General features: G+C 44.1%; 1 protein-coding gene across 2 annotated transcripts in view; it reads right to left on the reverse strand.

The window, feature by feature from the left end:
- Wdfy2 (WD repeat and FYVE domain containing 2) overlaps window positions 1–14,302 on the reverse strand; it is a 150,929-nt gene that overhangs the window by 24,344 nt on the left and 112,283 nt on the right. For both annotated transcript variants that reach the window (XM_003477444.5, XM_063232695.1), the window contains exons 6-7: window positions 13,235–13,347; window positions 3,355–3,481 (exon numbers count right to left, since the gene is read on the reverse strand). In XM_003477444.5, the coding sequence (XP_003477492.1) occupies window positions 3,355–3,481; window positions 13,235–13,347 (240 nt within the window). The remainder of the gene's footprint in view (window positions 1–3,354; window positions 3,482–13,234; window positions 13,348–14,302) is intronic.

Genomic DNA, 14,302 nt, shown 5'->3' on the forward strand with positions numbered 1-14,302 from the left:
GCATAGTGACACAGCTGTGTCCTGAGGGCTGACTGCTAGGTGACTCTGTAACTGTGTGAACACCACCAAGTGTCCTCACACCAAAACCTGAGTGATAAAGCCTACTACACACAAGACCATACGGCTACAGCCTCCTCCTGCGCCTAGGCTACTCTTATGATTTGTGTTTAAATGTTCCCCAAAGCCTCTTGCAGTTACAGAGGCAGCTGAGTCTAGCATTTGTGACTGGTTTTGTTGTCCAGCACTGGGATTGGCGGGGTGAGTGCTGCACCCACCAGGGGCAGTGAGCTGGCACAGGATGGAAGGCACGGAAGGATGCACGCTCTTTTCTTTCTGCCCTTTTCATCTGGCTGCTTCTGTTACCTGCTGCAGCCGCCATGTGTCTGCTCCTCAGCCATGTCATCCTGCCTTGGGGCCAGCTGACTGAAACCTCCAAAACCTCCTTTTATTTTGGGCACCAAGTATTTTGTCTCAGCAATGAGAGAAAAATAACTAAGACAGCTACAAACCTGCCAGTTGATCATGCCACTGTCCTGAATACTGCAGGCACGTGTAACACAAAGGTGAGTATGTGTTTAAACACATCTATACACAGCAAAGGACAGAAAAAATACGACACCTTTGGAAATTCTGAGCTCTTTTACAAAGTTATGGGGCAACAATCATGCATGTGGTCTATCCGGATTGAAACCTCTTCACGCAGCACGTGACTATAACTATAAAAATGTCATTATTTTCTGCTGTTGAAGGACATGCAGCTTCTTGCTGCATGGGGAGACATGGAGCAAAGGCCTGCAACATTACAGTTGGAAGTTTCCATCCAGTGGAACCCCTCTGCTATCCTGCCTGCTTCTCTCAGTTCCCAACCTCACCAGTTCTGTCCCTCATTTGGAACTCTGGGAAACAGGGAGGGGCGACCAGGAATTGTAGGAGACCAAGGGTCAGCAACTTTGGCCACAAGTGGAGAAGAAACGGAAAATGTCTGTGGGCAAGGCAGGAGTCATGTGTTACACCCACAGGGCCTCACAGAGAGCGAGACGTGTTCAAGGGACAGCAGCTCCTCTCCAAACTTGGGAGCTTTAGGGTGCCAGTCGGAATCTAAGAATGAAACCCCAAAATTCTTATCTAAAATGGTATTTGAACCCTCTCTGTAACAGAGTGGTTGTAAAACTAAACTAAAGTGCCTGTAGGTTTTTGAAGTTTTTTGGATACAATATCAGGTGCTATTTAAATACAAGCCAGCTCAGTGGCCCATTTCAGGGGAAAGAATGGCTGCTGTGCAAGAGGTCCTAGGTTTCTCTCCTGCCAGCGGCTTGCGGGCCCTTGTTTCTACCTTCTCTGTGAATCGTATCTTGCTTCCTCAGCAGGCTGCATGGCCCCATCCCCACCTTGGCAGTCAGAGCCCGTCTAAAAGAGTGACCCCACGTGGCAAGAGGAAGTTTGCTCTTCCCTCCTCTGAGACACCAGGGAAATCCCTCTTGGCTGGGAGCTGCTGACCAGTGCGCTCAGAGAGCTCACTGTATATACTGCTAAGCTGTTTGAGCAGTAATGCTCGTGGTGCCTAGTCCCAGCAGCATGCCCCCTACCCACAGAGAGCCAAACGGCTGATCTGTTCAGCATGCACTCTCAGTAGGGTCTTCCATTTTCTAAAAGGTCAAGCCTGCACGTCTTAGAAAATGGAAGACCCATTTGTTTAAGTTTTATCTTTTCTTGGGACTAAGAAAATATATCCCAAAATTGAAACTTGTGTGTGTGTGTGTGTGTGTGTGTGCATGGTGCTGGGTTGTGAACACAAGGGCCCATGTGTGCTAGGCAGGTACCCCACCCCACTCCAGCTTTTCTTCTTGTTATAAACTGCAGGTTGAAGTTTCCCAGAACCACATCTCATTCGTGGGGCAAGGGCCTTCTGCACATAGTAATGCTGAGGTTAAGCCCTGCAGTAGCTTATCATCTTGTAGGTGAGATCTAGCAAGATTGCTTATCGACTTTACTAACCACTAAATATAAAACTAATTAGGAGCTAAACTGAATGGTTCCAACAAATGTTGCTGGTATTCATTCAAAACCTGCATTTTATTTCCCAGAGAGGCTGAGCTGGCAGGAATTATCTGAAGTTTAGACAATCACTGAGCATTACTGAACAGAACAATGCTTTGTCTTCTCTTTTTCTCTACAGGAATGAGACAAGCTTCTTCTAAATGGCCTGGATGCATGTCCCCTTGTCACGGAGACAAAACACAAGGGAACAATTCCTCTAATGAGCTGAGGGCTGGGCTGTACCACGTGTCACACCAGGCCCGATAACGGGTGTGTCCTCTAAGGACAGACAGAAGGGCTGCACACCTGCCTCTGACAGTAAGCTCAGAACTACAATAATTATTTGGGCAAGGGCCCTCCAAAACTTAGTTTTTATCCACTCATCCCCAAATGTACCTCTACCCACTGAGGAGAATATGTGGAAGACAGTGTTTCCAGGTGGCTTTACAGGAGAGCTCATGCTGCTTATAAAATCCTTCATTCATGGGAGTGCTACTGGCATTTGCTAATGGTTGCCGCTGCCATTATCACTTTAGAACTTTAACACGTGAAACACAACCCAGCTTAGCTCTGGACTTGTAAAATCGATCTAATATTTTCTTCTACAGAAAGATCAAGTTTCTGCCCCAGGGTCAGAGGCAGCAGGCGGAGAGGCCACTCTGAGTTGGTCTGAGGTCACCAGTCATAACATTTAGGGTCCCACAGCTCCAGACCAGCAACTGGAATCCTAGACTGGAATCCACTTTTCAACTAAGTCCTCGCTGCCGCATTGTGCAAAGCAAAGTCTGAGAACCACTCCAAGGAAACCCAAGGCTCTCTCTGCTTTCCTCTCGGCCCCCAAGCCCACCCCTATGGAAGAAGAACCTGATAAGAATCGCGCTGAGTCTTCATGAGTTCTGGGTGAAGTACAAAATGTACCACGTAAGGATGTTATCTCTCCCTCATCCTCAGGAAGCTGCCAGGAACCTTAAAGCCACATTCAGTTAGAGAAACTTTCTAGGCCTTTAGCACGCATATTTCAGTTCTTTTTTCTCTCAAATTTTTATTCTTACGTTCTCCTCGGTTCCAATTGTTACCTTTTACTTGTTTTCTGCCATTATTTTATTTTTTTGTTAGAAATCTAAGTCTTCTGTGGACTAGAAGAGGGCATAACACACAAACACGTTTTCGTACAGACACAAAGCAAGGTGGCTGTTACCATGTTCCTGCCTGTTCCTCCCCAGGCTGAGCCTGTCACGTACTGGACCGGCCCTCGCCTGTCCTTTCAGCGGGGAATCTTTTCCTCAAAAGAGTTGGTAAAAGCAGCAGCACCCTTACTTGTGTCCTTGGAGTTCGATAGCCGTTCCTTTCCTCCCACCGATGTCCCACATGATGACAGAGTGGTCGGAACTGCCTGAGAACAACACCCGCTGGACTGGGTCCCAACAGAGAGCGGTCACCCCACCTGGGAGGACAGACACAGCCGACATTAGTCACCAAGCAGCAACGTCACTCAGCAACCGAGCAGGAACGTGAAGGATTGAGCACCCGGTGTACTTTCTAGCATACAGCAACTCTGTGTTTGAAAAATAAATAAACCCTAAAAGAAATCCCACTCTGTGCGCCTCCCCTAAATTTAATGTACCATAAAATCAATTACTATAAAGACCAACCACAGGGAAATGAAAATACAACAACAACAATTCACCGGCCTTCAAACAATAGACACAGTTCTGAGAAGAATGGAAACTACTGCACTATTTGGAAACATTAACCATATTTTCTTAAATGCTGTGTGCTTCCACCCTAACAATAACAGATGACAAGTAAATGGAGTTTCAAAGTGTTCAATTTGATTGTCTATTTCTTTTTGCATATATGATCATAATGCATACAGAGTATACAAAAAAAAAGTATACATACCTCAGGAAAAGAAAAATACTATGATGTTTTCTCAACAGATCGAGTTATTCTTGTATGGGGGCCCAAGAGGGGTGTATCACAGAAAAACCACTACACTGCCCTTAGAGATAAAACTGGAAACGTGTGCAGCAATCTCAGTGACTAAGGTCACCAAGCAGCAGCTCACCGTGCTAATAAATGTTTGGAAGCTGATGGCTCCCACTTTACACACCTCTGTAACTGCAGAGGCCAAAGGTAAATTGTATGAATCTCATAATGTCTCAATAAATTTATTGTATTAAAATATTTATAGAAGTTTTTCATTTCTTGAAGTGTGTACACTTTTGTTGGTGAACCCTGTATTTATGGGGTACAATGTGATGATGCATTACAAGTATGCACTGTGTAAGGATCAAATCAGAATAATTAGCATATATACATCTCCAAATACTTATCACTTCTTGTAGGAACATTCAAAATCCTTTCTTCTAGTTATTTGGAGACATACAATAACATACTCACAGACACCCTACAGAGGCTGAGCATGGTGGTGCATGCCTATAATCCCAGCATTTGGGAGGCTGAAGCAGGAGGACTACTGAGAGTTTGAGGTCAGCCTGGGCTACAATAGTGAGTTCAAGGCCAGCCTGGACTACATAGGACTCTCTTAAAAAACCAAATACAAACAAACAAAATACAGTCATCCTATTTTCCTTCCTGGTTTTTACTTTACCCATTTATCAACATCTCCCGCCCCAAACCCCAATCCTCCCAGCATTAGGTAATCACTCTTCTTTCCACAACTTCTGAGGATCAACATTTTTAGATCTCACATGAGTGAGATGTGGTTTTTTTTCCTGTGTCTGATTTATTTCAATGAATATAATGTTCTCCAAGTCATCCATACTACCCACACATTTCATCCCTTTTAATAGTAAAACTGTATGCCATCGTGTATGTATCAAGTTTCCGTATCCATTCCTCAGCTGTTTCCATGTCTTAGTTACTGTAAATGGTGCTATGACAAACATGGGAGTGTAGTTATCACTTCAACATACTGGCTTCATTTCTTTAAAGTATACCCAGGAGTGGGACTGCTGGATCATGGGATGACTGTATTACTAAATTAATAAGCTGTATTATTAAATCTTTTCCTTTTGAGGAACCTCCACATTACTTTCCACTGTGGCTACACCAACATTCTCACCAGTAGAGTGAAAGGGTTGCTGTTCCACATCCTCATCTGTATTTGTTACTTCAACACACACACACACACACACACACACACACACACACACACACACACACGAGCCATTTTATAACTAGAGAGAGGTAAAATCTTACAACGGTTTTCATTTATACTTCCCAGATTAGTGACATTGAGCATTTTTTTCTTCCTATACTTGCTGGCCACATCTATGCCTCCTTTTGAGAAATGTCTATTTTAGATTTTTGTTCTGAACATCAGATAAAATTGGGGCACAATATCAGAATTTAAAATTCTGTTTCTCTGTGGGAATTTACAAATCCCTTCCTTCTGTGGTGCTGCCAACTCCTTGTGCACTGCGAGCAGTGATAAGGGAGCCCAGAACCTGCCAATGTGATGCACTTCAGAAATACTTTGTTACATTACTGAAAAATATAAAATGCTATTTTAAAAATTTAGGTTATCAATTTGTTTGAATGAAGTGCTTAAAATCTTTCAGAGAACTTTCCCATAATGGTCTCTGAAGCATCTGTAAGACCAAAAGGAAAAGGCAACTCACTCTCGTGGATCGTGCTTCCTAGCTTCTGCCGGTGCTCGCAGAGCACTCGCATGCACACAGCCCCGCTCACCTAAGAGGAACGCGACCTCCCGGTGCTGCTGGTGCTGGTGAGGCCGACCCTTCCCGGGCTCCCAGCCCTCAGCCCTCGCGGCCTCTGCCACCCTCCACCCACAGCAGTAGCCAGCGTAGCACCCGTGCCAGGCTCTGGTACTGCTTGCTGAACGATGAATGAAGGAGCAGATGAATAAAAACCACAAACTTTGTTGTGTTCCATTCCACAGAGCCCCTGCCTTAATGCCCCCTACCTAGGGACCCCTCCTTCACTACTCTGGTTTTTCTCCTCCTTACTGTCTTTACTCCTTTTTTTCAAACTGCTCTAACCGAAGCTTGTGGAGGTCACCACAGCACCCCCACACTGAGAGTTCTACCTGGCTTACAGCAGGCACTCAAGGAGCACGTGCAAAAGAGCAAACAAGTGAACGCATGAGAATACGAACCCATGTCCCTGTCCTTGTTCCTAGCGGACGGACAAAGCAGGCATGCACACTTTCCTGGCTGACTCGGGGGTTGTTGATGTGATGCCTTCTACTCCACTTTTGGTCAGGGAATGCTCATCTCAAGGACAATTTCTGAGCTGGCCTTATTTACTAGAAAACACTGATTAGGAGGACAAATAAAAGCACTTTGTCTCCACAAAACACTTAAAATGGATGGCTCAGATTTTCTGTCATATCAGATTTAAATAATGGTGGGCACTGGCAGAAAGAATGGCTAGAGAGATTTAACTGAATCAAAGACTTAACCTGTCCGAACCAGTATGGAAATACAGTGTCTCGTAACGTAGCATTTGTAGATATGCGGTGTATGGAGTGGGGCTGGGGGATGTAAAGGTTATCTGCGTCTGGCATGCTGTAAGCCTTATTTAAATATTTCCTAACTGCCCTAACAACAAGGCCCACTGAGAGCTGGATTATAAATTGGAAACTACAGCATCCTTTTTCAGTCAGTTTAACAAGTATTCACGAAGCACCTCCTGTGTGGCAGGCACCGTGCTAGGCTCTGTGGATATAATCAAGGAAGACTGAGGATTCTCAAGTAACCACAAACATGCAGAGCCTGTATGTTGAGACTTTGTTTTGGAGACAGGATCTTGCTATGTAGTTCAGGCTAGCCTGAACTCACTATGTAGCTAAGGCTGGCCTCAAATTCATAGTGATCCTCCTGCCTCAGCCTACATTACCACATAGCATTAACCTGGGCCGCATGCACCAACCCACACAAAGGGTGGGGTCAGGGCTACCATGACTGTGGTTTTCCAGGGCTCAGGGTATTTTCAATGATAAATATAAATTGTTCCATATCATTTTCTTTCATTTATTATTTCTGGGTACCTGGAATCGAATGCCAGACCTCACATTTACCAGGCAGGCGCTATATCACTGAGCTAAATCCCCAACCCCATTTTACTTCACTTAATTATTCATTTTTCCATTCTCCTTCAATGTTTCATTCTGTGCTTTTCTTCCCTGCCTTTAACCACCACAATATATGGGGTAGTTTTTTAAAAAAAATGATTTTTCAAAATAAAGGTTATTAATTACTTTTTAATGGTTACAAAACCTTTATTCAGAATGAATTCTGGAAATAGTGGTGATGGCTGTACCACACTTCTAATATACTTAAAAATTTACATTATCTATTTTATCAGAATCAAATGTATTTTTTTTTTTTTTTTTTGTCTTTTGCATTTTTACCGGTGCCGGGGATTGAACTCACGACTGCCTGCTTGCAAGGCAGGTGCTTATGCCACTGAGCTAAATCCCCAGCCCCTCAAATGTATTTTTTAAAGAAAAATCAGAGATGTGGTTTTGCTACGCTGCCTACACTGGCACGAAACTGGAATCAAGTGGGCCTCCCACCTCAGCTCTGGAGGAGCTGGGAATACAGGAGCACACCATGGTGCCTACCTCTACAATTTGATTAGTTAGAAGACAGTTTCAAGTGTAGAACTGGATTAAAGTGTATAAACAGGGCTGAACACCGTGGGTCTGCCCTCACTACAGTGCGCTGAGTCAGCTGCAAAGAGCTCGGCCTCGTAGCCTCCAGGAGAAGGCGGACAGGCGCATACAGCTGGAGGACAGCCTAACTCGGTGCTCAGGCGGGGGTCCTGATAAAAGACCTCAGTTCCTAACACCTCAGGCCCTACATTTGCTCCAGGTTGAAGTGACATCGGGGTTACGTAAAGCTGAATGCTCTCCTCCTCTAGGCTACCCCTCTTTCTCCTTATGCTGCTCCTCCTCGGAAGGCCTCCTTTGGTAACCTATGTCTGAGTGGCCTGGATGTAGCATTACGCCTTCACAGCACTTGCTATTTGAGAAATGTCTGCAGTCATTGGCCCAGTGAGTGTTCCATGCTGGACTGGAAGCTGAGGAAGGACCAGGATGGTTTGTTTACTTGGCTGAATTACAGCTGGCTACATCTGCTGACTTGCTCTGCATATTAGCTGGATCTGTGTGTAAGTCTCCCCATAAACAAGTATAAAGGTTCTTAATTTAATTATGTGAACTTGCATATGTGCCCTGAACTTTACTGGTTTGTGTAGTTATTTTTGTTCAGTTAACACTGTTCCTTCCGATAATTATCCTAATAGCTAATGAACAAGGCTATATTTAATTTTACATTAATTATGCTTTGGCAGATTTACAGTCAAGTCCTCCTGTTTCTAGTATGTTCATGTTAATAAAAATTTATTGAAATTAAAAAAGATTTTATTGATGCTGTTAATTTCCAGGGGTCAAATAAGACTTTTCCCACTTCTTTCAAATCAGCTTATGGCTTTTGGTACAGATACATTCTAATTTCTGGAAAATAGCAAAGAGCCGTGAGGCATGGCATCTAGCTCCAGAAAGAAAACCAGCAGAGGGAGCACAGGAACATAAAACTAATCTCCTAAATCCCTGTAGATCAGGAAATGTTCTGTCCTCCAGGAATGACTCGTAATGCTGATTCTGTCATTAACCCACATTTTTGTACAGTTCTTTTATGACAGGAGAGTGACAGAGTAAAGAGTCATGGCTTTCCACACATACCAAGGCTTGTTCGTGTCTGCATTTGGATCTGGATCGATGAGACCACTCTTTAACTGACATGGGTCTTTATTTAATCTCCATAAAACCTCCTTTCCTAGCATTGTGCCTGGCTGGGTTGGGCCCCAGGGCCCGGAATGAGACACAGGAAAAGCTCAACGATGTTTGAATTATCACAGAATCTTTTAATGTCCCTGCTGAATCTATAAATGAACAAGTTGAGCTGCCACCAAATTCTAGATGGGTAGATAACATCTAGGAATAGTAGCAAGTTAAATACAAGAATCTCACTGTTTCATCTGCCTTTGTGTTAGTGACCTTCCTGAACTTTGTTCTATCTGCCTCAGGGATACTTCACGATAAAAATGAAATGAAAATGCTTTAAACTTTTTGAGCAAGGTAAGATCCACTGCAAGGTAATATTAGAACAAGCCTTCAAAACATGAGCCCTCCGAACCACATCTGCTAACAAAACGGTGGTTAGAGGTAGCTGCTCAGCTCTTCTGGCCTGGGGGCAGCAACACAGAACTCAGAAGACTCCTGAAGAGTGAAGGCACAGGCAGATCCCTTCTGCCTACATCAGATCTGGAAGGGACGGAGACAGCAATGGATGGACAGAGACAAAGGGCAGTGGCCATCTGCTGTGCTAGCTCTCCACATGTATACGGTATATATCAGCACTGGGGACGGACCTGGAACTCTGCACATTAGGCACCACTATGTCATGCAGCAGCATCCTCAGCTCTAATCATGATCTTTTTTTCTTTGCAACCTCCCACATGTTCATCCTTGCCTTCCCTTTGCTAGCATCCTGTTGCAAGAGACAGTGTCCTACTAGTTTTCCAAGTATACTCATTACTATAGAGCAGTCTTCTAAAATCTGATCAGGCTAACTTGTTTGCTTCCAACTCTTTAACAGATTCTCAAAGACATCAAAATAATGGCTGAGTTAAGCTTCAAGGATCTGAAGAGACTCTTGCTTCTTTTGGGGTTGCCCCTCCACCACTGCCTCCCTCTTCCTTTCTCTTCCCTAGGATTCTAGCTGAGAGAGAGACAGAGACAGAGACAGAGACAGAGACAGAAGGAGAGGGGAGAGAGACAGAGGGCCAAAGAGCAAGTGAGCGAGAGAGAGACAGAGATGGAGAGAGACAGAGATAGAGTGAGAGAGGGGGAGACAGAGAGAGAAAGAAAACAGAGAGGGAGAGAGACAAAGAGGAGAGAGACACAGAGAGAGAAAGAGAGAGAGAGACGAAGACAAAGGCAGAGACAAAGACAGACAGAGACTGCTGAGATAGAGAGCAACGCCCGGGGCTGCTGTGGTCTTGCACGTTTCCATGTGACTTGAATCATGCTGGCTCCCTTCACCTGGTGGTTCTTCCTGCTTCTCTGCAGGTCCAGCAGCATCTCCTGTGGGAGTGCCTTCCTGACTGCTTCCTGTCTCCTTCCCAGCACAGCCGTCATTCTGGCTTCCTAGAAGAGCTCGGTGCTTGCTTCCTCTGCCTTTGCCACATGTCATTATTACAGTTTAGCATATCTCGCTGGGTTGTAAGGAATTTGCAAATGGTGATTGTGCCCACAATAGAGAGCAGAGTGCAAAGAGAAGAGGATGCAGAGGGCGCTTGGCTATTTTGAGAACCAGCAGATGAGGCACAGAAGGAAGACTGGGAGAGGCTTTCACAAAAACGCAGAGGGCAGTGACAGAGCGGTCACAGTGTCGAATGCTAGTGAAAGGCTGAGAGTGACAAAGTTTAAAAAGTGTCCCAATAGGCCACTGATCACCTTGGGAGAGCAGTTCAAGGGCAGCAGTGAAGACAACCAAGACTGCAGGTGCTGGGAGGTGAAGGCTCTGAAGCAGGTGGGCTCTTCTAGGAAGCCTTTCTGTTTGCATAGTCTGAACGAACCTTCGAGAAACGGCTCCAGAGTGAAATAAGCCAGTTACAAGTAGGTAAGTACTGTCTGATTCCACTTACAGGAGGGACCCAGAGCGGTCAGATGCAGAGACAGAAAGCAGAAGGGTGGCTGCCAGGGCGGGGAAGGAGGGTGTGGCACTGTCCAAGGGCAGTGAGCTCAAGTTTTCGCAAGATGACACATGGTGGCTATGGCTCCACAACACGCCCTAAGTCACAACATGTGAAAATACTAATGCCACAGAACGGGGCATAAAATGGCAAATATCATGTTTTGTACATTTTGTTTATTTATTTTTTTTAAGTAGCACTGCTAAGAGAGTAGGATAGGAACTGCTGCTGTAAGACACAGGACGGAGACGATTTTGGTTTGTTTGCTCAACAGGGAGGGATGTGAATAAATTGAGAAAAATAAGCTAGTCAAGAAGGAGACAAATGGAATCTATTTTGAGAAAGCTGAGGTCAAGAGAACGGCAGGTTCCTGCACTGAGATGTCGAAGGGACAGAGGAAAAGATTTTTGGGTAGGAGAATAGAGAATGGGCAAGAATATTTTTAATGATACTGGGGATGGAACCCAGGGGCATTCTATCACTGAGCTGTATTCCCTGCCCACCCAACTGTGAGATAAAGTCTCACTAGTGTAGCCCAGACTGGCCTCAAACTCATGGCAATCCTCTTGCCTCAGCCTCCTAAGTGCTGGGATTATGGCCTGTGCCACTATGCCTGGCTTTCTTTGCCTTTTTGTTTTTTATTTTGAGACAGGGTCTTGCTAAATTACCAAGGTTGCCTCAGCTTCCTGAGTAGCTACATTTACAGATGTATCCCATCAGGCCTGGCAAGAAATAAAATAGTTTTTCATAAAGCTGATTCTTCTGGAGGCAGCACCAGGGGATAGGCAAAAGTCATATCCAGAGCACAGGCGGAGGGATTATTAGGCAACTCTGAGTCTGGCTGGGAGATCACGACACTGAAATACTCATTTACATGATTTACAGACACGGCAGTGGAGTACACGTGGAGAAAAGGTGGACAGACAGGCTGAACGACAAGCTCTAAGCTCTACCGAGACTCTGATCACAGATACGCTGATGTGATGCACACTGTGAAGGAAGGGAATACTAGGGCTGAAACGAACTGGAAATGGAAGGACAGAAGACTGGAACTCAGCAAGGGGAAGAGTGAGTGGAGCGAAGAATTTAAGGAAGACGAGGAGACGAAAGCCAGTAGTGAAACATGGAACCTAAAGATTGCTTAGGAGAGACAATGGTGAGCCCTCTTCAGGCTCAGGCTTGGCCAGGGGACAGCTGTCTAAAAGCAAACATATGATGCGGAAAGATTGGGTTTCTACTCACAGAGGAGATTTCTATGAACCCTTCTTCCCAAAGGCATAGAGATTAAGGTGATCTTCTAATTTTTCCTTTACTGAATGTTTCTTACCCCAGAATTCTATTTTTTTCCTGCAGGAAATCTCTTAGGGTTAGACTGGTGCTACCCAATGAAACAGCCTGCTTTCCCTACTTCCGTTTTTACACGGCCTTCAACCTGAGTATTACCCCTGTTCTATACCGTATGATGGATCAACAGTCTGCGGAAACAGTAAAGCCTATTAAGGACCATGAAAACAGGCAACGGTTAATATCCTGATTTACATTTTCCTTGCTAAAAGTACTGGTTAATCATCAGGATGTACCCAGGCCTTTCAAAAGCTAGGAATGACTATTTTATATCTCTTTACTTAAATGATCGTAAACAGATCAGTAATATAAAGCAGATCTTCGATTAAAAATTGGAAAGAGCTCAAATGGAAGGAAAGATGAACTTGTCCTTTTCATCTGATGTAGCTGTCCATGATGAGTATACTTTTCATTTGTTTCAGATGTGGGAATCATTCTTTTTTTTTTGTCTTTTTCCTTTTTATCGGTACCGGGGATCAACTCATGACTACCTGCTTACAAGGCAGGCGCTTATGCCGCTGAGCTAAATCCCCAGTCCCTGTGGGAATCATTCTTGCACAACATCTTTTCACTCCAACAATGACGACAGACCCAGGCGGCTGTCCTTTTGGATTTCTGGAGTCTCAAACAATGCCCCACTAACAGATGCCCACATTGGCAATCTACAAAGAACTAAATCATCAACATTTTCAAAATAGTTTGGTTCCTCTTTTGTCTGGGTTGTGGAGTTATTTGTTTCTTCAGTGATAGGGACTGGGCCCAGAGGAACTCTACCACTCAGTTACATTCCTGCCCTTTTTAAAATTTTGAGACAGGATCTTACTAAATTGCCCAAGTGAGACTACAACTTGCACTCCTCCCACCTTGGCCCTCCTCAGGCCTGGGATTACAGACATGTACCACCATGCCCAGCTTAGAGAAAAACTGTTGACATCATTTCTTACTGAGCCATTCTGCAATCAGTTAAGTATATCCTATGTACCTCTGCCTAAGTGCAAGCTGTACTTTACCACTTAAGAACACATGCTCTGAACATCAGAATACACAGTGGACAAACGTGCACCAGGATGTCAGCATATGACGACTCTGGTCTGAATCCTACCTGTGTGTCCTCTGAACGTTGTGACCAGTGTGCAGCTTTCTTGCTCCAGTTTAAGGATTGTTACTTGGCCTGAGTGGTCACCAATAAACACATGTCGGGTTTCAATATCAAATCTGTTATGTAAGCATTAAGGATTGTTTCTTAAAATTAAAGGGGAGGATTTACAATGGAAAACAGTATAAACATAACAAGTGTGCAAATCCTACAGTAGGACAATTTGTAGGAAGTGCTAAAAGATGCAAAAGGAGGGTTATGAAAATGAAGGCCGTACTGTATTACCAGACAGTAAGCCTCAATATGACGAAGATGTTACTTCTTACTACATTAATTTATAAACTTAACATAATCCCAATAAAGTATAAACAGTGTTTCTAAACCTGGTGTGTACATTCTAAAGGTCAAATGGAAAAATGAATACGAAGAGTCAAGAATACTTTGAAAATAAGAATAACATGGTATATGGCAAGGGGATTTGCCATGTGAAATGAAAAAACACGTTAAAAAGTTTTTTACTTAAAAATATGGTATTGGTGCAAGTATACAGACTAATTGAAAAGAATGTAAAGCCCCAAAATAGACTGTAAAGCACACAGAAATCTGTTACATGTCTGGCAAAGGTAGCTCTTCAAATGAGTAAGAAAGATGGTTAAAGAGTGTGGTTGGCCCAAACTAGACAGCTACTTGGGGGAAAAATGAGATTTGTATTTCATATTGTGTACCAGGGTAAATAAAATAGGGATTTACACATAGGAAATGAAAACGCAGTAGCTCAGTATCAGAGCACTTGAATAACACATGCAACTCCAAGGTCTGATCCTCTGGACAACAGCAACAGCGGCGATGAGGAGGAAGGGAAGGAGGAACAGAAGAAAACACATGAGGTTTAGAGAAGTGAGTTTTAAAAAAAACTTGGGAGGCTGGGGATTTAGCTCAGCGGCATAAGCACCTGTCTTGAAAGCAGGCAGTCGTGAGTTCGATCCCTGGTACCGGTAAAAAACGAAAAAGCCAAAAAAAAAAAAAAACTTGGAATGGGAAAAGCTATACCAAAACCACAAACAACACACACTA

This window comes from Cavia porcellus, unplaced genomic scaffold (assembly GCF_034190915.1).
Source record: "Cavia porcellus strain 051 isolate PalLab524CR breed Dunkin Hartley unplaced genomic scaffold, mCavPor4.1 scaffold_21, whole genome shotgun sequence".
NCBI lineage: Eukaryota > Metazoa > Chordata > Mammalia > Rodentia > Caviidae > Cavia > Cavia porcellus.